This window comes from Corvus cornix, chromosome 4 (genome assembly GCF_000738735.6).
Source record: "Corvus cornix cornix isolate S_Up_H32 chromosome 4, ASM73873v5, whole genome shotgun sequence".
NCBI classification, from domain to species: domain Eukaryota; kingdom Metazoa; phylum Chordata; class Aves; order Passeriformes; family Corvidae; genus Corvus; species Corvus cornix.
Window position 1 is genome coordinate 25,119,964 of NC_046334.1, and position 23,801 is coordinate 25,143,764.

At 40.3% G+C, this 23,801-nt stretch overlaps 2 protein-coding genes across 2 annotated transcripts; both read left to right on the top strand.

Annotated features, from left to right (window-relative positions):
* The first annotated feature begins 4,321 nt into the window (after positions 1-4,321).
* FGG (fibrinogen gamma chain) lies at positions 4,322-9,621 on the top strand. Its single transcript, XM_010411827.3, has 10 exons — positions 4,322-4,450; positions 4,540-4,584; positions 5,004-5,187; positions 5,294-5,387; positions 6,356-6,486; positions 7,123-7,256; positions 7,391-7,575; positions 8,245-8,522; positions 8,866-9,035; positions 9,399-9,621. The coding sequence occupies exons 1-10, from the start codon at positions 4,376-4,378 to the stop codon at positions 9,411-9,413; spliced, it is 1,311 nt and encodes a 436-aa protein (XP_010410129.1). The 5' UTR covers positions 4,322-4,375; the 3' UTR covers positions 9,414-9,621.
* A 6,077-nt stretch (positions 9,622-15,698) lies between these two features.
* On the top strand, positions 15,699-22,384 carry FGA (fibrinogen alpha chain). The gene is made up of 6 exons (XM_010411825.4): positions 15,699-15,805; positions 17,522-17,650; positions 18,532-18,715; positions 19,010-19,155; positions 20,098-21,169; positions 21,526-22,384. The coding sequence occupies exons 1-6, from the start codon at positions 15,755-15,757 to the stop codon at positions 22,233-22,235; spliced, it is 2,292 nt and encodes a 763-aa protein (XP_010410127.1). The 5' UTR covers positions 15,699-15,754; the 3' UTR covers positions 22,236-22,384.
* Positions 22,385-23,801: the final 1,417 nt, after the last annotated feature.

Genomic DNA, 23,801 nt, shown 5'->3' on the forward strand with positions numbered 1-23,801 from the left:
CTATGTTCTAGGATTCAGAAAAACCTCACCCATGACAAAACAAATGGGTTATCTTCTGAATTATATTTTCATTCCTTTATATCACATTCCCTTTTTTAGATATAAGTTCACTCTTAATACCTTAAGATTTGAAACAAGCTTAAAATATTTAATGTATGAAATTAAGTAAGCAGAACTAACTAAACTGAAACACTATAGGATTTTTCAAAAGTAAGATAATAGCTCATTCAAACCATCAAATATCTGGCTTATGGATATGAGGTGCCTTCAGAAGTACTATGATGATGAAGTGCCTTGATTTTTGGCCCTTTAATTGTTAACTATTTTTTTTAAATTTGTTTGTAATAATAGTTTAAGTCAAAATAAGAACTATATATTAAAGCAATAACCCTTGCTTGTTCTTTGCAGAAATCAAAGGGTCTTTTAAGTTATTAAAAGTGCTGACATGAACAGTCATGAATCAATGTAACTTCCATGTTTTGATTTAAGAAAATACATTATCCTATAACTATTACAGAATACACTCTAAAGTGTGTATTCACAGTGTGGAGGCAAAATATCCCATAATTTCTTTCTAAAAATGAAAGGTTCTGGCTGACATGAAGTACACATATTTCTTACTGATCTTCACTCAGTTTTCAAAGAAACAACTATTTCCAGCCAGTATTTGAGCTGAAGCATAGCAAGTACCTGTACTGGTGTCACAACTGTGAAGAAATTAAAGGCTCTCCCTTGCAGAGCCACTGATTTTTGTTGACTCATTTCACTTCAGGAAGGATGAGGAAGAAGTGTGCTGCACAGAGTGGACTATCCAACTGGAAAAAAAAGTTGTGATTTACCTTTTGCCCACATTTTGAAAATTGAAAGAGAAGGATAAGTTACAAAACTTTTTTTTTCATTTTCACTTTGGTGTACACCATTGGCATAACTTCACTACTAGACAGCTTTTTAATTGTCTCTATCTCTCATCCTAATTATCACTCACTCATTGATCGACCTAGCAAAGGGGGTTTTGCCCACTAATCTGTTTAGTAATACAAGCAGGGTGATACATATTGGTGATGGATAGCAAAGGACAGTAGGTATTTTTTTCAGCATTGTCCATTTTGTATTTTTCAATATTTATTCTTAAATAGGAAAATTATCTTCCAGAGCATCTAAAAAAATGCAATTTCAAGTCAAGTCTACTGAACACTTTCAGTTAAACCATAATAAGAGCCCACTGGAAATCTTAAAATGTGTCACTAAAGCATTTCTAAAATGTAGACTGATTTTTCAGGTTAGATTCTTAAGGCAAGTAAGTATGAGCTTAAAACCAGATGTTTTTCCAAGACAGCCATAAGGATATTCTGATATTCAGGAACTAATTTACAGACACAAACATGTTTCTTCCAGTTTGGTTTTCTAAGAAAATGTTTTCTATGAATAATGGGGAAGTGTTGGATAGTGTCCCAGTGGCTGACAAAAAATACTAATCAATATTGAGTTGAAGAAAGCTCTTTTAAACAAATAATGAATCACCTTTACTCTCTCCTCAAAAATAAATTGCAGAAAAAGAGTACACTGAGTTTGAGAACTCTTCCTTCCACCTGTGCTACACGAATTGTTCCTCGTCTGTTAACAAACCAGCAAACAGACTTACCGGAAAGAAAACACTGGCCAGAAAATCAACATGGCTAAATCAGGCTGGACACGTCTCAGGGTACAATCAGGTCTCTAGCACACTTGTTTGGTAAGTGGGTCAGCTGTTTTGCAACCAGGACCCACCAAGACAAAATGGTATGCAAGGGAGGAAAAATACCACGTAGTCATTCCACTATGAATACGTGTTGCTTTCAACTTAAAAGTAGGAATCAGATATTTCTGAGTAAGGAAATGTGAAATCAGAGACAAAAAGAAAAAAGAAGCAAATATATGAAATGATTAATTATTCAAGGCTAAATCATGACCATGTAATCAGTAAAGCAAACAAAAATTTCCCGAGGTTTAAATATTTACATCTTCTGCTAAGAAGTACCACAGTTGTGACCACAAATACAGCTAAGTAACACTTATAATTGCAGTGTGCAAATATTTGGTAATCATTAAGGCAATGTTGAAAATTGACTCCTTCATGAATGTAAATCTATAAAGTGATAATTTTGTGTAACTTAAGCACCTGACTGAAAATTCAGGTTTCCTATTCCTAACCCTTTTGTAGGGATAATGATCCTTTTGTTTTGCCGACCAATTATCCATTTATCTTGAACATTGAAACTCTATTTATACACTGTTATTATGTCATTACAGACGTTCTCATTGTTTAATTATAAAATCTTGGGGTTTTTAACTCAAGATTAACTAGGCTTTTACTGTAGTCATCCTCTCTGATTCCTGAAATTCTTGCCTAGGAGCACAGGACAAATTTTTTCATTTTCTGCTACCACATAGTCTTCTGACAGAGTTTCAAGCCAAGTGACAAAAGGGAAAGATGTGTTCTTTATTCTGTTGGAGGACAAGGGAGACCTGAATTGTGCTCCGTGGCTCACCTATTGCATCATGAACAGTACATGCCCATCTGTACTCTGCAGTGTACATCTGCATTGAAGCTGGGCCAGTTACTTTACAAAGTTCCTACCAGGAGCCTACTTGTGCTACCTTGTCATATCCAAGGGAATCTTGCTGGTGCACAGCCTCTGGGACACTGTGGACCCTTGTGTCAGGAACGGCAAAGAAGCAGCAAAGCAAGCTCAGTGTATGAGCAGCAGTGACAAGGAGGTTCAGCAGTAGTTTCCTCAGTCCATCTTAACAGCACCAGTGAAGCAACAATAAAAAACACAACAACAGACAGACTTCTACCCAGTTCTATTTACTTTATTTTCACTCTTTAGGAAACAGAAGTAACCCTGTAAAAGGTGGAGCCATGTCCTATTTCTATTAGTAAGGTCAACAAGAGCACATTCTGCGCATGGCTCTCGAAGTTAATTGATACCAGATTTGAAAAGACAAACCTTTAGCATCGGTCATCCTTTGGAAAAGACTTCTGGCAGCCTGGCAGCTAACTCACGGTCATCGGCAGAGTTACTGGAAAGCTGACTCTCGGAGGAACAATGCTTCAACCTCACATAAGTGTCCTATCAGTTTGATTTCTAGCATCTTAAATGCTCACATTTCCTTCTGGCAATATGTGGGTGGATCTCTGAACATGATGGGAACCTACTATTTGACCCGATTTGACCAGATGAAAAGAGGATATACAGGTCAGGAACTCTCCATGTTTCAGGCCGTAATTATATCTAATTTTCTAATAACCTGGGTCCTATAGAATGCTTTTATTTCCATGTTTTAAGTACCTATTAAGCCAAGTTGAAACATTGATCCTGCTGTACAGAGATGAAGTAATTTGCCTGAAATCACAAAGCTGACTCCAGTAACAACAGATCTATCAATGAGCCCCAGTCTCACCATTCTTCTCATCATGTGGTCAAACATGTAAGTGAGTCAAAAGCCTCATTCAACATTGTCTTATCACACATTGTGCTGTACAGGCACAAAATCAGGCTTTCTCTGCAGAAGCCATAGTTTAGAGACCAGGTCTAGGTCATGAGTGGAAAGGTGTTAATGCTCCCAGTGCAGATAGCATGCAAAAGGACATACTAAAATAATTTGCCTGGAACAAAGCCCATAGCAGAAGACAGGGCTTGTCAGCACTCTTGTAGCTGTATTGAATAAGGCAGATACCAACAACTTTAGTTCCCCAGGAAGGAAGCATTGACCAAAGTCCCTGGAATGAACTCACTGTGTTGAAGGACAGGGAACATTCACACTTCCATTGCCCATGAGAAATACCACAGACTTATTTCCCAGATATGCTGCTTCATACTTTTCTCTGCCTCAGTTTTGTCATCCATAGAATAGGGAAAATGATGTTGAGTCTCTTTGCAAAACACATAGAGATCTGCATGAGGAAAGGCCTATGTAATTGCAAAATACAATTTATTGTTAGGTTATTGATAGTTGTAACACATAATTCAGATACTACTGTGGGTTTTCCCTGTGCTATTAAAGTGAAACTTCTGCCAGGCCCCATCACAAAGCGATGTGTGAGTTTCATTACACTTGTGACTAGGTTTAGCATCCCCATGCCTTGTCTCACCTTCCTGCCTCCCCCGAGACCTGGTTGGAGCAGAGAGAGGCGACTATAGTGGGAACCAGCTTCTGAAAATGGGAGGAGTGTATGTGCAAATTCCGGGAATGCACCTCAAATCCCTACCCCACCTCTTCCCACCACCTCCCAGTGCCCGCCCCCAGCTTCAGCCTGCTGCCTTAAACTGCTGCCTCCCTGTGCTAGGTTGAACATTCTCGGCTGCTGACTGCACAACCCAGTGGGACAGTCATGATGGGGCTGAGGTTGTGCAGCTGGGCTTCCCTGGGGTCTCTCCTCTCCCTGCTCTTTTCTACCAGTGTGGCGGTAAGTGAAGGATGTTTAGGAAATGTGTTAGCACAGAAAGTGGTGTTGGAGAAAAATCCACTAAAAATGGCCCCCTTTCTTCTCTTCAGTATATTGCTACCAGAGAAAACTGCTGCATATTGGATGACAGATTTGTAAGTACCTGAGCAATTTCCTTTTATCTTAAGAATGTAACTAAAGCTTTCCTATGCTGATTATTAACTACCATTATCACTTGAACTTCATCATTGGTTTCAGTACCTATTAGGTGTGCTTTGTTTAAACCTGTTATTTATTGATAGCGGTATATGCTTGATGAAGGTGTATGGGAGGCTGTGCTGTGGATGAAAGCACATATCCAGCAGATGCTACAATAGTAGCGTGCACTGTTTTCTTGCTATGTGTGCACTTACTGTGAAAGTAAACTGTCTCTAAAAAAGTCTGCTGCAAATGCCTGCCCTTTTTTATCCCTTATCGTTTGTGTCAGCAGTGTCTGAAAGTTCCTCTGCCCAAATATTCCGCTCTGCTTTCTTTTCCCCTGAAACATTGCCAACTATTTCTCTTTACTCCTTAGGGTAGCTTCTGCCCAACAACTTGTGGCATTGCAGATTTCCTTAATAAATACCATCCTGCTGTGGATAATGACCTGCAGGAAATGGAGAGAACTTTGCAGCGAATTTCTAACTCCTCAGTAACAACAGAACATCTGATTCAACACATCCAAGGCCTCTATCCTTCAGAAAAGCAGACTTTACCAAGTGAGCATATAAAAAATAAGTACACAACTGAAAAATATTATTTATCTAGTTTTCTTTTTAAAATTTGCCTAACTGCAATTATTTTGTACTTTTGTCTGTTTTACAGATTCAATTGATGATTTTACTCAAAAGTCCAGGAAAATAATGGAAGAAATTATGAGATATGAAAACACTATACTGTCTCATGAAACTACTATCCAGTAGGTATCTTCCACTTCTTTTATTAGTGACAATACAAATTGTTTTCTTTCTGTTCTTTTATCAAGTGCCAAAAAGGCTCTCTCAGAAAGGTTTTTTGTGCTCATGTGGACAGTTCTGCCCACACTGCGATTAGTAGCTGCCTAGCAAGACACAAAAGGATCATGAGGATCTGATACTGAATTCTCTGCTCACCTGGATAAACCATTAATTGTGCAAGAAGTGCAAGATAAGAATGTCATGAAGCCTGGCAATATTTTTATTTATGTTTCTCCTGCTGTGCCAGCTATCCCTAAAATCTTTTTCATGACTTTTGGAGGTCATGTGTTTTTGCTATCAAGCAGAGTATGTGGAATGTTTGTGCACTCATTCACTCTGGCCAATTTTGCTGCATATATCCATGAAAATTAGCTCAGTTACATAGTTATAAATCATAAGTAACTATAAACTCAGTGGTAGTCTTTTATAAGATGACATTGAAAATAAAATTGAAAAACATCATTAATGTCTCTAAATCTTAAGGATATGTTTTTTGACCCAAGTGTAGAAAGATCTGCACTTCAGTGACGTTTGCCAAAGATTATTTAGGCATTCTGACACTTACAGCAGTTTATTTGCAGCAGTTATGTTTTACAAATACATCCATAACTGAAGAGGAACAGTTTATCACTTCAGGAGAGCAAAGTAAAATTTTCCATAGAGTTATACTCGTACAGTAATTACTGGTTAGAGTTTTGCTGATTAGAGTCAAGTTTTGCATGTGGTTAAGTTTTGCATGAGCTTAAGCATGTGCTTTCCTATTTTGCCTGTCCTTAACTTTAAATATCAGTGCTAATAAAGGCACCCCATTTTACAGGGGTGCATGTAGCAGCACGTTAGATACATGAGCCGTGTGTCCAGGGAAATAAATGTGTATTACACACTCACAAACGGCAGATACAACAACCCATTTTTATGTGTCTCTGTCCAGACAGTTGACAGATACACATATAATGAACAGCAACAGGATCACAGAGCTGAAAGAGAAGATTGCCCAGCTGGAATTACTCTGTCAGGAGCCGTGCAAAGACAGGGCTGAAATTCAGGAGACAACTGGAAGAGGTGTGCAAAATGATTCTTGTGTGGTGGAGGGTTAATTCAGCTACAAGTGCTGCTGCTTGGCATCACAGCAATGATTTATTGTAATCTTATGGGTCATAGACTTCTGTAAAGAGATATAAAATTGCAAATTATAAATACTGTCAGTAAAAGTTAGATGTTTTGCAGACAAGGTGTTCAAGTGGAACACAGTTCTTGCTTGGCCTTTTTGGCCAATATACATTATACCAAAATGTGCGCTAAACATGAGGGACATGAGTAGAGTTTCCACAGACCTGGGACAAACAGAAGATAACTCACTATCACATTTCTACTAAGCCATGTGGGAAAAAAAAAATTATTCCATTAGGTCTGAAAGTGTCTTTCTTTGTTGCTGTAGAAATCAATGCAATGACTGTGTTTTACACTGCTTAAACTCTACATGAAACTAAATTCATCTTCATCTTACACAAGTCCTGTGACCCTCGGTAGGACTTTTTATGGCAATGACATTGAAGTATGTGGACTAAGCAGCTAACTTTGCAAGAACGGTATTTAGATTCGTTTCATTTCTTGCACTAAGAAAGTTACTATATAAATAAATGTGAGGATAGAATTGTAGCTAGATTGAAAATGATCTTTTGAATATCTTTACTTCAGATTGTCAAGACATTGCAAATAAAGGTGCAAGGAAAAGTGGTCTATACTTTATCAAGCCTCAAAGAGCCAAGCAGTCATTCCTGGTCTACTGTGAGATTGACTCCTATGGCAACGGCTGGACAGTACTACAGAGGGTATGCCACTTATGTATTAATTCTATAAACCAACTTACTGCATGGGCACTGTTTTTATTTACCTACATCCTATACATATCCTTTTGACTGAGATTTTTATTTTTGCTTCTGGTGTTCTTGGTTTTTTTCCCCAGAGACTGGATGGGAGCGAAGACTTCAGTAAAAATTGGGTTCAGTACAAGGAAGGATTTGGACATCTGTCTCCAGATGACACCACTGAGTTCTGGCTGGGCAATGAAAAGATGCATTTAATAACTACACAGTCCACTCTGCCATACACCTTACGAATAGAGCTGGAGGACTGGAGTGGCAAAAAAAGGTATTTGTTCATGATGCTTCTGAAAATGACAGCTTAAAACCTACTGCTCCCACTGCTGCATCAGTTTGTACTGATAAAAGTTTGCTCCTAAAAAATTATGAACTCTCAGACCAACTAATGTGTGCATGGAACTGCTTTGTCTCCTGAGCTTGTATCTGTGACAGCAGTCACTGGGTGTGATTTGTTGCCAGGTACACGTGCCTGTCAGAAGGCCACATGCTGTCAGCACTCATTTATTAGGCTGAAAGAATTTGTTTCTTCTCTTCAATTTTCTTTGTCTTACATATCTTATGGACCACATGATCATTTTAAGTCCCTTCCAACTGAACTATTCTGTTCTTTTTTTTAATTTCTATTGTGAACCTGGGAGATTATATATATGTATAAATATATATATGTGTGTGTGTGTGTGTGTGTACTGGTAATGTAGATATTTCATACATCACTGAAGGCTAGTAGTCAGAAAACATGTCTGATACTGGAGCACAAAAGTTGATTGGATGTGTGCCACTGAACTGAGCCCCACAGTCACATGAAAACAATTCCTTTTAAAATGCTAGGATGCAATAAATGCCTTTTCTGCAGTTTTAACACTGATGTATTTTTCATTTGTGCATGTGCTGGGAATGCAGCATGCTCACACTCAGCATTTTTGCCCTTTGTTCACAGCACTGCTGACTATGCTGTATTCAGAGTGGGAAGTGAAGAAGACAAGTATCGACTGACTTACGCCTACTTCATCGGTGGTGAAGCCGGGGATGCCTTGGATGGATATGATTTTGGAGATGACAAAAGTGATAAATCCTACACCTACCACAATGGCATGCGGTTCAGTACCCATGATAATGACAATGATAACTATGAAGGCAACTGTGCTGAGCAAGATGGGTCTGGATGGTGGATGAATAGATGTCATGCTGGCCACCTCAATGGGAAATATTATATAGGTAAAGTGTCTTCTAAGTGCTTATAATCCAGGACACCACATTTCGGTGACAAAGGAAAACGAGTCACGTTTGTGGAGTACACTTTGCCTTCTGGATTTTCCAAAGCTGGCATAGCCCATTCTTTGCAATAATTGTTAACACCAGTAGTAGGAATTTATGACTGCTCTCCATTCCAAAGTGGGAGAATCAATCCTGAGAGAAGCAAAATGGGGAGAAAGGCATTGAACAGGGTCTGTTAGCACACCCAGGGATGCCATGGAGGTGTCAGGACCAGAAAAATGTATGGGCACAGTAACTATTTTAGAAAGCAACCAACTGTTTTGCTCCAACTGATGTTTTTTAGGTGGTGTGTACACATCAGAAGATGCTGGTCCATCGGGATTTGACAATGGCATTATCTGGGCAACCTGGCGTGACCGGTGGTACTCCATGAAGAAAACTGCAATGAAAATCATCCCATTCAACAGACTGTCAGTAGATGGACAGCAGCACAACTTAGGCAATGTCAAACAGGTTCGACCACAGGGCCGAGGAGATATTTAAAATGAACACAGAATATTGTAATCATTTCAAACACTGAGCATGGACAGCTGAAGTTAAGCCCATTGCATCTTAGAGAAGTTGGCTTTGTTTACCATTTTGACACAGAAGTATTTCTACTTTGATTTTAGTATACCTTCTGCTTTACTGTTTCTTTTAATGGATGGATAAATGGATAGTGTCATGATCCGAAATAATCCCTTGCCTTTGTGTATTTTAAATGCTACATTTTTAATTCCCAACTAATACAACTATGTATGAATACCACTATCAACATGTCATCATAGGCTTCTTCCATTAGAAGAACATTAAAATACTCATTTCTTTCTGTTTTAGGTTGGAGACGTGTAAAGGACGATTTGACAAAGACCAGCCTGAACAGGAAAAGCAAATCTTTTCTGTCTTAGACACTGAACTTACCAAACATTACACAGTGCAGTTTTGACTGTAAAACAACATTGTGAGATGCCCAAACGTCTTCCCTAAGCAGTGCTTATCTCTGTGGATGGTTATTTTTTCTGTATCTGTTCTCAATAAATTTTTGATTATTACAGAAAAAGTCTGAGCTTATTACCTGTGCTCTACAGATGGCCAAACAAGACAAAGAAAACTTTTGATGGTTGGATCAAACATACTTGATTCAGTCATTCCTGAATTTCACACCAGTAGTTTCTGCTCTTTGTTTAAAGGCATGTGTTGGACCTATTTCCCCATAAATGTGACTTGTTTCCATAGGTTTTCAAGTTTTCTAATAAAGTTGTTTGGTGACATAGATCAAAGTACATGGCAACTTGAAAGTGGCCTATTTTACTGCTGAAGACTATTTAACTTAGCTTACCACAAAGTAATGAATATATTTTCTATTGGGATGTGCTAGGTAGTGTCAATGACCAAGAACAGGTATTTTACTCCAGATCATGCATATTAATTAGTTTCTCAAATTTTACTCAGAATAAGTTTCATTTGCTATATGACACATCACAGTACACTGTACAGCCATTATTCCCACATACCCCTCTTTTTTTTCATAAATATTTAAAAATTACTCTAATATATTCAGTGCCATGCAACCAAAAAATGTTAATATTTGCAGCAGAAATTGATTGCATTTTACTTGCTTTTTCTTTCTCTGGATCTGGTAATAATTTGCCATGTGATCCACATAAGCAAATTCACAGCACAGATCATGACCAGCAAAGAGTTTGCGATGCCGTCTGAAAGTACCTGCTCAAAATCTGATTAGTGCATTTGAGGGGTGTATCAGCAAACCAAATTAGGTTTGTGGATAAATCATTCAACAAAAGAAATACACTCAGAGCTAGAAACTATCACTATTTCAAGTTGATGCATTAAGAAGTGAAATAGGAAGTGTATCCTGGTCTTTATTTTTAGCTACTTATGGAAGAACAGAAGTTTGCCTGGTATTTCTAAATAGCACATTCAAGTGCTCTATCATAGAGACAGAAGGACATTGCACTGATAAAAGAGACCTTACAGGCAGTTCATGCTGCCTCAACAGTTTTCCAGTTTTGATGCCCAGATGTCTGGTGAGGCTGGTGCTGAGCATCTTCCCTGGATCTGAGTCTCCACAGCATGATAAACTGCCTACACCTCATTTTTATTAAGATTTTCATGTAGTTGAATTTTTACTCTTGGGCCAAAATCTAAGAGGAAGGCAGATTTCTCAGGAGTAGGTGAGAAGAAGGCATCATTCACTAGGGTCAGGTGGGGTTAACAACAGCTTGAGACGAGGGATGGCCCCTCCACACCACCGAACTGGTGTATTCACAAAACTGTTGCACCCGTGCAACCAGCCATGCTGCACAGCTCACTGCCAGCCTTGACACTCAATTTCTCACCAAGCAAAGCAGTTTTCCCGAACATTTTGTGCTGCAAGACCTCTCCCATGGCTCCATGTAGCTGAAGCAGTATGTGTCGAGAGGCTGGAGAGAAGGATGCAAGGGAAGGATTGGCAAGCCCGCTCTCCTCCCTGTTCTGCAAACAGCCACTTGAGTAGCATTGGTTGAGTCCCTTCCACTTCCTGTGTTCAGTTTATACCACCTATGATATTACTTTAAGTTGATATTATTTATATATTTGCAACATGGTTTAAAAAATATATTCCTTTCACCTCTGTCACTTTGATACCTGTATTCATACTCTGCTAGGTCAGAATTGTTATTGCCTCTCCTGGTTTAGATTTTGGCTGCAATTTACAATTACAATTACAATTGTAATCTGTAATTACACACGTTTCATGGATATGAGCTAGTATTTTATGGATTGCTCACCATAACTAAAATCAGCTTATTCTTCCAGTTGGTTTGCTGATTGGTGTCTTCAAGTTTTCACAAATTATTTAAATCTCTGGAGAGGAGCATTTGCTGCAGTGGTCAGAAGGGTCAGAGTCAGTAAATCCAAGAAGCCTGATCTTTAAATGAAGTCCTATGCCAGAGTTAATCAGAGAGTCTGCAGCATCCCAGCCCACAGTTGTGTTCTCTGGGCCCTGAAAGAGATCTGGCAAGACTCATGCCTCTGGAAGCTCCTTCCTATGGTGTCCAATCCCCTGTCTACCAGAAAGAGGCCTGAAAAGACCTCCTATTTCTTCTAACTCTTAAAAATAGAATAATACTCTCAGTATTAATTTTGGCAAGCAAGTACATTGCAATTGAATTTAATGCCCCTATTTTGTATACTGAGAGCTCAGTATATTTCTCTTTTCTAAATAATTTTTTATCATACGTGACTGTCAGACCACAGCCTATAGTAAAAGTTACCTGTATTTAGAAAAGTCTGTACCTGTCAGTTTATAGAAGTTTATTAAAGGATTTGGTGGCCTTTCTTTCACACCTTGAGCTTGCAGTGACTCTTCCAAAGACCACTGTAGCACAAAACAGAGGAATCTCACCCCAAAGGCAAAAAAAAAAAAAAAAAAAAAAAAGTGAATGAGGAAGAGATAGAGGTAGAAAGAATCAAATAAAGTGGACAGACTGGAGGACTTCTGGTTTCCTCAGTTCTGGGACATGGCATGGGGAAAATGTGGGACAAAGTGCTGGGATTGACTAGTAATGACTCCAAAAGAGTTAGGTAGTCTGAGGAACATACGAAGAGAAAGTGAACATGAGAGCTGAGTCTGAAGGAGAATGGAGTCTAAGACAAAGCATCCAGAGAAGGGTCATGAATGAGCAGGTAAGAGGAGCAGAAGGCACCACTTGGAAGCTGGTGGTAGGGCAGGGGACACAGACAGTGCTGGGCAAACAAGGTGAGGCTCACATCTAGGGCACACAAACCACAGCTAAAACCCAGACTCCCCGACTATTACTGTGGCATTCAGCCAAGAGCAGGGCAGATGAAGTAGTGAACTGCACTTCTGTCCTTTGACCCTGAATTAAAGTAAAATCCAAAGTTTATCTAGCTCTTGGCTTCCAGCCTTTCAAGCAAACACCGGCAGAAGTGACTGAATGATTGCAGCATGAAAGCAGAGGTACAGGCTGAAGGTCAGGCACGGATTCAGCCCTTAACTGTAAAGCCTGAGAAGCTCCTCCTTCACCCCAGCTTCCCCCAGCAGTTCCCTTCGCAGTAAGCTAAGAGGAAACCCCTCTTAGCTTACCTAATGTTTATGATCAGATACCAACTTTTTTCCAGTCCCTCTAGCCTTGGTGGCTGAGTTTTACTTGGACCAGAGTTAAGTTCACTGTGTTTGAGTGTCACCAGAGAGCTGTGCCATCCCTCAGGGTCAGAGGAGGTCTGGAACATGCTACTTGCTGTGTCCCCTGTTAGCCTGGTGACCAGTGCCTGGAACACCACCTAGCAAATTGTCACATCCTCTGTCAGCATGGTTGAAAAGGCAGAAATTCTTTTGCTTTTTGTGCTCTTACTACTATTGATTTTTAAGGCCTTTTAAATTACAAATATAATATTAAGGTATTATTGATGATCACAAAATCAAGCTCCTACAAACTGGGAAAAGTTAGAACCAAAGTGACATTTCACACCTGAATTATGAAGGATGCTTTAGTTGTTGCATGATTTTAATGCATATAGTTAGCAAGACAGGGTGGGGCACAGTGGTCTCTTACTTACAGCTGATACCCTGCAGAATTAGGTGCTATTCCTGCCCTGATCACCCAGCTCCTGTGGGGCCAGAAGCGAGACACTCACGTGTCTTAGAGCTGGCTGCTAGCTGTTCCCCCTGAGCTGCGGTGCAGGCACAGAGAGGCAGCTGCCAGCAGTGGGATCTGCACATGGGGTGTGCTCTGAAGACTTCAGACTATCAAAACGGATCCCAAAAATTAATAACTACTTTTTGACTTAACCTTCTCACCTGGTTTCTGCAACTGTGAAAAGGGGAAAGTCATGGCCGGGGAATGAATGTTTGCAATGTACCATAGGAAAATCCTTGAAGCTTTGAGCAGTCTGCAGAGCATCATCCTACAATGAAAAGAGTGTACAGTTCTGGGCAAATACTTGCCTGTGGAGCACCATCCCCATGCTCAGTGTGAGGCAGAAGGGGTTCAGTGGAAGAAATATCACATGTGATCCTGTGGTAAAGCAGGGTCCATGAGGGTATGCACAAGGAGAACCCACAAAGTTGCACCTGCAATTCTTGTGTTCCTGAGCATGAAGATCACAAGATTGTGTGATCAGACTTTTGTTTTTATTTTAGAGGCAAAAATTTAGCTTTTTTGAGTTTGAGTGGGACATTCTTCACGGACCACGGTATATTTTTGATGAAGCCCATTTTACTCTGTTCTGTGAAATAATTAATCCTAATCCTGCAAGATTTCCTCCTATTGTGTTGCTTCCCTCCTTTAGGCATTTAATTGCCCTCCAGGGGTTTTATAGTTCTTTTACAGAACTGCTGCAACAGAGAGAAAAAAACTGTGTAGGACTTGTAGTAGGGAAGCACCACTAATCCTCTGAAGTTAGCAGATGTTGGTATATTATTATCTGGTTGATTATCTGCTTTGAGTCCAGGAGCTGCCTTATGTGCCTTTATCAACCAAACAATACTTCCATGGCTGCCTGACCTTCAAACTGAGCAAAGACAATATGTGATGTGTTTGGACATTTGTTGATGAAGTTAGTTGGGCTCTCTTGTTGCTGAAATTAGAAGTTTGTTGCAGGAGGTTCAACAGAAGACATCTACAAAGCTCTTGCAGGAAATTTAATTAAACAAAGCATCTTGTTTCAGAATGCACACACGTAAAATAAGATTAAGCATTAAATATAACAGAAACCCTTTGTCATGCAAAGCTCGATCCTGGAGGTGTAGGTGTTAATCAATGTAATACCATTGTACTGAGCCCTTCTGCTACCTGAGGATATGACTTGCTATTAGTGATGTTAGTATGAGTTAAGTTAGGTTCAAGAGGGTTTTCCTAGACAAGAGAAGCATGAAATTCAAGGCCAGAAATGGGAGGAAACAAAGGGTCCAGTTCAACTTCAGTGAGCTTCAGGTGGAGAGGGTGCAAGCCTCCTGAAGACAAAAAACATGAGGAAAAGCCGAGGAAAGGAAGTCAAGACAAAACCTGTGAGGCGGTTGAAATGCATCCAAAGCTAAAATCGGCTCTTTTGAGTTTAATGTGTTTTACAGTGTCCTAGCTAAGCTTAAACCTGTCCCTCTAAAGCAGAATATGCACTCTGTAGATGATGGAGAGTCTTGTGAATGTCATTCAGTTTTAAAATGCCAAGAGAGTTGTAGTTTTTTCAACTGACTATACCCACATTTACTCTAGCAAAGTTTTTTTCTCATTCCTGCTCACTGCAGTGGAAGCCTTTGAGATGGGCAGCATCTTTCAAGTGGCTGACAGCCACGTATGCCCTCCTCAGTAATAGTAAGGCTTGTTACAGAGCTCACAGCACCAGGACATTATCATAAGTTGCCATACACAGACTATGCCCAATATAGAACCAATCAAGGAAAAAAGACTCCTTAGGCAGATTTAATTATGCATAAAGCCTGTTCTGGGACATTTTCAAGTACTCTGCTGTGCTCTTCATAAATTCATATTTTAAACAAATCTGACTTGGGAAAAAGTATAATATACCATTTGTGTAAGAGACAGTATGGTGTTAAACACATCATGTATTACACAAATACCAGTAAGATCCAGTTGTATAAACTGATGCAAACTGGGCTCTGCCCTCCTCAGGAATTAATTCTGGTTGATGGCCACATGGTCACAGGTAGACTGTATCAATCTTTCTTAGACTAGCACTTATTTTGGAACGTCCAGTGTATTTCACAGCAGCAGAACACAGTCACACAGAAAGGGCAAAGCAATGACCCCCTTTTTCAAATATCAGCTCTTTGATTATGCAGCTAAATGCCCATCCCATTGAGTGTGTGTTTTCTGGCAGGTAAGCACTGCTGGATCCTACCAGTGCTGACATACATCTTTGCTGAATGTCCAGTTACAAGAAACAGTTTTAGACAATTTTTTTCCTGGAATTCTTGATGTTTCCTGCATGTTGGTGTTGTAGAAACTTATCTGGAGCAAATAACACCAGAAACTTGCGCAAGAGGCCTTAAGTAATCACCAAAGGGGGAGGGGGGCATTTGGCATGTTTTTTCTACAAACAGAGGAGAGCATAATGATTAATCTCAGGTTTGCATCCAGGTTTAAATTGCACCAAAAAGACTGGCAAAGAGCATCCTTTCAGTCAGAGTTCTTGCTCTTCTCCTGAAGATGATACCTGTGAGGATCCTCTGTGTGTTCCTATGCCTCAGCATAGCCTGGGTATGAGTTTGATTCTTTTTGTATCTTTCTGTTTTGAATAGTAAGCATTTATTTAATGTTCATTCATGAGCTAGATAAATTTTGTCTGTCACCTAGCTTGTAAAATTCAATGCACACATATATGCAGCATCTTAGTGTAACCACTTCACTGATGAAGTTTCATCAGTATTCTTGAGTATCCAGCTCTCTATAATTTTGCTTAACTTGGTTTTGCTGAATCTGCCTGGCTTCAAGAGCAGCAAAGCATATCCATTACCATGAATTCAAACATTCATAGGTGATTCTCTCAGTCTTAAACGTAACTTGCTGCATGCTAGTGGCTCCAGCCATTCAGGAATTTACATATTTATTAGGATGAATTCTATTTTCCTTTGGACAGCATTTCAGCAGGATTTTCTACCTACAAATGACACACAATAACCTTTATTATGAAAGATACATTTAAAAACAAGGGTTCTTGTGGCAGCAACATCAGCTTAAACTACAACTAAGTAAGAATCAAATTTTTCATAAGGAAGGAGATAAACTTGATTTTCAACTGTGTTAATATAACCTTTCTTTTTTTTCTCATTGAGGACTCAGTCCATAACCTTATGTTAGATTCTTTACATTTCTCTCAGAAGCAGTCGTATTGGAGTTGTCAATGTCTAAAGGGCATTTCTGGATATATGTGCTGCTTTTAGGAGGCACTTGGGCCAGATCAAATCATTAATTAATCAAACTACTGAATTTGAATCTGCTGATTTTTATAAAGACAGTCCAGTTCCCTAGAGTGGTTCTGACCCTGGAGGCTAGAATTAGGATCCCTTTCTCAGCTTCAGAATTAATCATCAAACATATTAAGAAGTGGTCATTAATATTTTCAAGCATTAATTATAATGTTTGAAAAGCACGAAAGGTGCACAGAGGATTTCAGTCAGACCTAATTATATCTTAAGCCCTAAAGCACAACTTTCTTAATGAAAGAAAGAAAAAAAAAATATGGTTTTTACTAAGTGATAACACTGTAGGAATCCTTATCATGTTTTGGCCTGGAATTAGCTTGTATATATCACTTTTTTTCTCAGGTTTGAAGAAAACCTCAGCATATTTATTTCTCTTCTTTCCATTACCACAGTGAAATGCATCCAGCACTGAAATAGTTATTTTAATTGTGTTAGTAGCTTTCTTGCTCTTTTTGTCAGGCAAAACGGTGCTACAAGCTTACAGTTAGCAACTGTGATTAAAATCAGAAACACTAAAGGGAAAACTCTTCTTATATATCTGTAAGTCACTTTTGTGTAGATTGAAGGTGGTAAAGTGACAATAAGAATTTTAGAGTATTGCAGCAAATGGAAATGGAACATAGGATTTTATTACGATTTCCTTTAATTTAACCAGTATAAATCTAATTTCAAGTTAATTTTTTATTTACACACAGGACAAAATACTTCTGTGGAATGATACGATCATAACATATCCTGAGCATCATTAGCTCTTGACATAGAAGCATTAATTTTAAAAGATTTAAAGCTTTATTGTGACAAAACAAACAAAATCGTATCTCACAAGAAATGCTGGAATAAAATCCTTGCACTGTTGGGTGTGATGCTTACCAGATGGCTGTGATTGCCTCCTGTCAGCTGAGTGTTTGAGGACATCGGCACTAAGTGTCTGCTCCCTTGGCAGCTGTTCACTTAATCTTGGTTTTGCTTTTCCCCTTTTTCCTCCTGGCAGGCACAAGACGAAGGGAGCGGCTTTGAACAGGTGGGTGCAGGAGTGCGTGGTCCCAGGATTGTGGAGCACAAGTCCCCGTCCAGCTGCCAGTCTGAGAAGAGCTGGCCCATCTGTGCGGATGACGACTGGGTGAGCGATTAACACTGGGGTGAAAGGGGGGCCATCTGCAGGGCACCCATGGGCCTCAGCTGCATCAGCCGCTGGATCACTCCAACAGGTGCCACAGACCAGCATGGGATTCAGCGTTAGGGCCGAGATAACACTTCAGGTCGGGGCAGCCTGGGGAGATCTCCTGTGGGAGAGAAAGAAAGAAAGGAAGAAAGGAAAAAATGAAGACAAAAGAAAGAGGGAGAAGTTTGCAGCGGTGCAGAATGAGAAGAGAAACTAAGTCTGGAAAAGAGGGATTAAAGAAACAAAGGTTAATCCTAGAAAAACATAAGAAGTGTTTCTTTTCAGAATTTTGATATTGCCACTTTTGGAGGCCATAAAAGAAAGGAACCAGAATGAAAGTTGTGAGAAAAAGAAAAGAAGTAGCTAGGAATCACATACGCTCACTAGTTAATTTTCAGGAAGTCAGATTACAAGATGCTCGGCAAAAGTTTCATAATAGTTGACTAGATATCTTTGTATATAAACTGTTAATTTGTGTCAGTCTTGCCTCTTGCATCTCAGTACATTGCTATGCTACATTTATTTGATGACTTCTTGGCAAAGAGCTTAAGTCTGTAAGAACATTAAGCTTTTCTGAGGAAAACTTTGCTTAAAAACGCTGGCCTCTAACATCCTTGCTCAAACTGGATGACAGACTTCTAACAGCAGACCTTTAGGAAATATATATATGTATATAAAATCTCACCCATGAAGAACAGAGGAGAGGGAAAATTAAAGGTTTACTTGTTCCTTATCCCACAGTTATGGCAGGTTTCTGAGGATGTGCTTCATTGATTCCATTATACAAGATGTTTACTCTTGAGGATTTTAGCACAATTTTTTCCCTCTTTACATTCTAGGGTAGCAAATGTCCATCAGGATGCAGAATGCAAGGACTGATTGATGAAAAGGACCAGGATTTTAGTCAAAGAATAGAAAAAATCAAGAAGCTGCTCTCAGATAATCAAAACAACTATAAGAAGTCCAATCAGATAATTGTGGAAACTGTGAATGTACTAAAACCAAACCTGGACAGTGCTCAGCGTGAGTGTCTTGCACCCAGTTTTATTATCCATTACTGAATTATTACTTTTTTGTGAATAAGCCGTATGTAGTCAAAATACGGGCTGCACTGGACATTATTATCAAGAAACAGAACAGTCATAATAATAGACTCTTAACTAGTTAGTAAAAATTAATGTAATTTTAATCTGCTCAGTACTATGAGAAATATGTTCTCAATTATGTGTTTAATCACATATTTTAAAATATGATACAGATTTTAAAAAGAAAGAAAAGCAGATGTGCATAGCTGACTGTGAGGCATTTCTGTTTCAGAGCTTGATGAGACGTATGGTCGCCTGTCAGGAGAACTGAGACGGAGAATTGTGACATTAAAGCAGAGAGTCGTCACTCAAGTAAACAGAATTAAAGCTCTGCAGAGCAGCATCCAGGAACAAGTGGTGGAGATGAAGCGCTTAGAGGTAGGTCTCTGCTAAGCACTTCCCATTCTTTCCAGGGCTTAGCTACAGAAAGGGGATGTATCTGTTATGGTGAGCAGTGCTCCAGCTGGGAGGAAACATGGTACAATTCTCAAAAGATCTGACTTGCTGAGACAAATCCCCAAAGGAGTTGCTTTCTGTCCATCCTGGTTTTCTACTTCTGCTCTCTAGGAACCAGCATGAATTCTGTGAGTTCCTAGTCCCATCTGCTGCCTCTGCTCTCAGACAGGCAGCAAGGATGCTCCATCTGCTGGTAACTGCTTCTGTAGGAGGTGTTTCCCCTCCTGTAAGGAGTTGCTGAGCAGTTAGAAGGGAGATGCACTCTGTCTATCCCCAGTGCTGCCACTGCTGCCAGGGTTGGCATTAAAACCCGTGTTTCCAGGTTGCAGCCAGTTCTTCTGATAGTAATGCAAGGAAAAGTCCTGGTACAGTGGTTTTGCTCAGAGGCTCATTTTGATTCCCAGATCAGAAATCCACCATCTGGATCATTTGAGAAAGCAATGGTAACCCCAAGATGTTGGACCTCACAGCAGGGCCGTGACAGACTCTGGGACAGGTTTAGTGTCTTCCCCTCTCTTTGGAAGGCCCATTTCTGCCCTAGTCCCCACGGAGCATGTCCAACTCTGCAGCACTCCTTCCAAAACCAGGAAGACACCCCTACACCCCAAAAATAAAGGGAGCAGAGGTTGGGAACCTCCTACAATATTCTTTTCAATGGAACTCATGTGCACTGTGCTATTGCACATGTTGTATTTACAATGGAAATAAACCTATGATGATATCAAAACCAAAAATTGGAAAACCTCAGCTGTGGGTGGGAGGTACTAGGGCAGTTCTCATCTTTCCCCTGTTCAGTATAAGATATCCTTGTTTGAGAAAGTCAGGAAAGTTCCCTAACCAAATTACTTCTCTCTGGTTATGTAGGTGGACATTGATATTAAGATACGAGCTTGCAAAGGAACCTGTGCTAGAAGTTTTGATTACAAGGTGGACAAAGAAAGCTACGACAACATCCAGAAGCAGCTTGCCCAAGCCAACTCCATCAACTTGCACCCAGAGCTTCAAGCAACCACCTTGAGTACACTGAAAATGAGGCCACTTAAGGACTCTAATGTTCCTGATCATTTTAAGCACAAGCCTCTGCCAGAAATGCAAGCTCTGAACATAATTAATAATATCAAGCAGATGGAAGTGGTATTAGAAAGACCAGAAACAGATGCAAAACCCTCCCGAGGCGACAGCTCGTATCACATGGCAGAATCAAGGGGGGATGGACCTTCACACGCCAGCAAATTAGTTATTCCTACTCATGGGAGAGAAACCCTTGGTCTGGGAGACAAAACCTCCTCCACTGTTCGTAGATGCACCAAAACTACCACCAAAAAAATTGTCTCTGGGCCTGATGGCCCTAGAGAAGAAGTAGTTGAGAAAACAGTTTCTTCTGATGGCTCAGACTGCTCCTATTTAGCTGGAAATGTTGGAGGGGAAGGGAGCACATACCATTTTAGTGGTTCAGATGCCTTGCACAAGCTAGAGACTGTATTCCCTGAGCTAGAGTCATTTTTTACCCCTGACTCCCCATCCACTGCTACTAAGCACGTTAGTGGATCTAGCAGCTTCTCAACCAGCAGACACACAACCAGCACAGGCAGTAGCTACACAGGTACAGCAGCATCCAGTCATTCAGGGACTTACGGGGGAAAAGACAGATTTGCAGACTTAGGAGAGGAGGAGGAAGATGACTTTGGAGGACTTCACCTTCAGCCATCTGGATTCCCATCTGGCAGTGCAAGTCGCTCCAAGACTGTAGTGACCAGCTCTTCTAGTTTCAACAAGGGAGGCTCCACTTTTGAAACCAAATCACTAAAGACCCGTGAAATAAATGAGCAGCTAGGTGGGTTGGAACATGATCAGAGTGCAGAGGATACCCCAGACTTTCAGGCACGCAGCATCAGACCGTCAGGAGGGAGGCGAAGGACACCCAGCACTGGGAAAGGTAGTTATTGAGGTAATGGAGCCGAACTCCATCCATAACCAAACTGACACAATGATTTTAGATACTGTAGTACTACAGTGTGATGATAAAGTGCAAGCACTGTGTCTGTCGTTACCACCTCGGAAACAAAAGGGAAAATATTTCATTAATACTCGGGTATTACATAGACAATTCACGATTTAAGAAGTGTAAAGTTTTCTTTCCTGAATTCTTTTTAATGTTGCCTGTCACTATACCTAGCATAGTCCAAGATATGTTTAATGATTTTCCTGAGCTATTGGTGTTTGGATTCCTCTGAACCTTTTATTAAACTTTGCTGGTAACTTCTGTCAAACCAGATCAACTTTTTTTTTTAGACTGTGATGATATCCGCCAGAAACACACTTCTGGTGCCAAAAGTGGCATTTACAAAATCAAGCCAGCGGGATCCAATAAGGTTTTGTCAGTTTATTGCGACCAAGAGACCACTTTGGGAGGATGGCTATTGATCCAACAGAGAATGGATGGATCAGTGAATTTTAACCGGACCTGGCAAGACTACAAGAAAGGTTTCGGCAGCGTGGATGGCAGAGGGCGAGGAGAGTTTTGGCTGGGCAATGAGAACATACACTTGCTGACTCAGAATGATACTCTCCTTCGGGTTGAGTTAGAGGACTGGGATGGAAATGCTGTGTTTGCAGAGTATCTCATACAGGTAGGGTCTGAAGCTGAAGGGTACGCCCTGGCCGTGTCCTCCTACGAGGGCACCGCCGGGGATGCCCTGATCACTGGCTGGGTGGAAGAGGGCACCGAGTACACGTCCCACGCCCAGATGAAGTTCAGCACCTTTGACTGGGACCAGGACCATTGGGAGGAGAACTGTGCGGAGATGTACGGGGGCGGCTGGTGGTACAACAGCTGCCAGGCCGCCAACCTCAATGGCATTTACTACCTGGGGGGCCACTACGACCCCAGGTACAATGTCCCCTACGAGATCGAAAATGGTGTAGTCTGGCTGCCATTTAAAGCCTCTGACTATTCCCTCAAAACTGTTAGAATGAAAATCAGGCCCATAGAAACCCTGTAGAAAGACAGGCCTTTAACATGTGTTATGACTACAAGTTGAAAAGATTTTTTATACATGTATGTATGATGTACCTTTACCCCGTGAATTTGAAGGCAACTGGACACATTTGCAGATTAGAAACAATAAACAGTGATTAATTATCAACAAGACTTTTTGGATCTTATTTTTAACTGACAAAGAAATATTGATTTAAAAACCCTTTTGATATGAACTTTGTCTATGTCTATGTCTTTGGCAGCTCAAACCTTGACTTGAGATAAAAATTTTTAATTTGAATTATTTACTTTGTTTAGGAGTGCTAAAGAAGTAAAAATATTTAGAAGTATGTTCACAATGAAATTCTGGCTCCAATGACACGGACTGTGAAAGTCTAACCAAGTTCAACATTCACACTCTCATTTCCATTTCAAGGGGAGCACAACAGCAGTGGGAGTCAGTTCTCAGACAGAACCAAGGGTGGTGTGGGGTCTCACTTTTGCCACACACACATGGAGTACACTTTGATAAAGAGTGCATGCATTTTAGGGCTGGCTTTTAAGGATCTCCTAAGCTTTGATTTTATAAATATGGACATAGACCTTCCATCCCATTGATGAATCCTAGATAGCTCACCATGCATTCTTGTCATTTCAAAATAAGACAATTCCATGATAACTCATCAAAATGCAACTCCCAAAACAGGCTGTTATTTTCTACCAACCACTAAAAGGTTATGACTCTAACCAGAACAAGCAAGATGAGGAGCGACCTGAATGTTTTTTAGCACATATGCCAAGCAAGGATTCTTCTACGGATAAGGGGTTTAAATCCGCTTGCTGACAGTGTGTGGTAAGGATCATTTAGGAAAAAGCTGGCTGCAGGGAATACCAGTTATATCGGTCACACAATTGCAGAAGACCACATTGTATTTCCCTTTATACCTTATGGCATAAAATTACACAAGTATTTACACTGTTTAATATTTCTGTGCTTCTAGAAGCAAGTGTGAGCAAACTTCCTTACCTCTAATCTCACTGACATGTTGCATTCCATTTAACAAGATCATCAAATACTGGCAAAGCAGCTCACTTTTAGTGTTTTTTCAGTGCTTCTCAAATACAGCCACTGTCCAACCTTTTCAGAAAGGTGGCTGAAGAGCAAAGACATCTTTACAGTCATGTGTGAGGAAGCGTCTGTACTTTTCAAAAATGGGTTCCCACTTGCACATTATATTTTTGTTCCTTAGCCTCAGTGGAAGCCTGCCTGTGTGGATGCTGAACATTTGTGCTCCTTTAGTGAGAAGCTGCCATTATGTCTCCTTCTTGTCCTCCTGGGCTTCAGAGGTTAAATAAACACTAAAGGTTTCAGGTGGGATCCATCCACCCCTAGTGATCTGGGTCCCTTCCTTTGTGGAGGAAGGCAGACGCTTTGAGAGATGTTCATCCTGTCTGCCAGGGTTGGAAAGTCCTGTCTTTTTCTGTTCAAGGGAGCACAGACCACTAGGTTTGATGAAATACTTAACCTCCACCTACTCTATGACTGGAGACATTAATTACTCTAGTTCCATGATAGGGATTGTGTGAAAAA

Coding starts and splice junctions, on each gene's coding strand:
- FGG (XM_010411827.3), top strand. CDS start 4,376: ATGATGGGGCTGAGGTTGTGCAGCTGGGCTTCCCTGGGGTCTCTCCTC. Junction 4,451..4,539: donor TCTTTTCTACCAGTGTGGCG/GTAAGTGAAGGA, acceptor TCTTCTCTTCAG/TATATTGCTACCAGAGAAAA. Junction 5,388..6,355: donor TCTCATGAAACTACTATCCA/GTAGGTATCTTC, acceptor GTCTCTGTCCAG/ACAGTTGACAGATACACATA.
- FGA (XM_010411825.4), top strand. CDS start 15,755: ATGATACCTGTGAGGATCCTCTGTGTGTTCCTATGCCTCAGCATAGCC. Junction 18,716..19,009: donor AAACCTGGACAGTGCTCAGC/GTGAGTGTCTTG, acceptor TTTCTGTTTCAG/AGCTTGATGAGACGTATGGT. Junction 21,170..21,525: donor GACACCCAGCACTGGGAAAG/GTAGTTATTGAG, acceptor TTTTTTTTTTAG/ACTGTGATGATATCCGCCAG.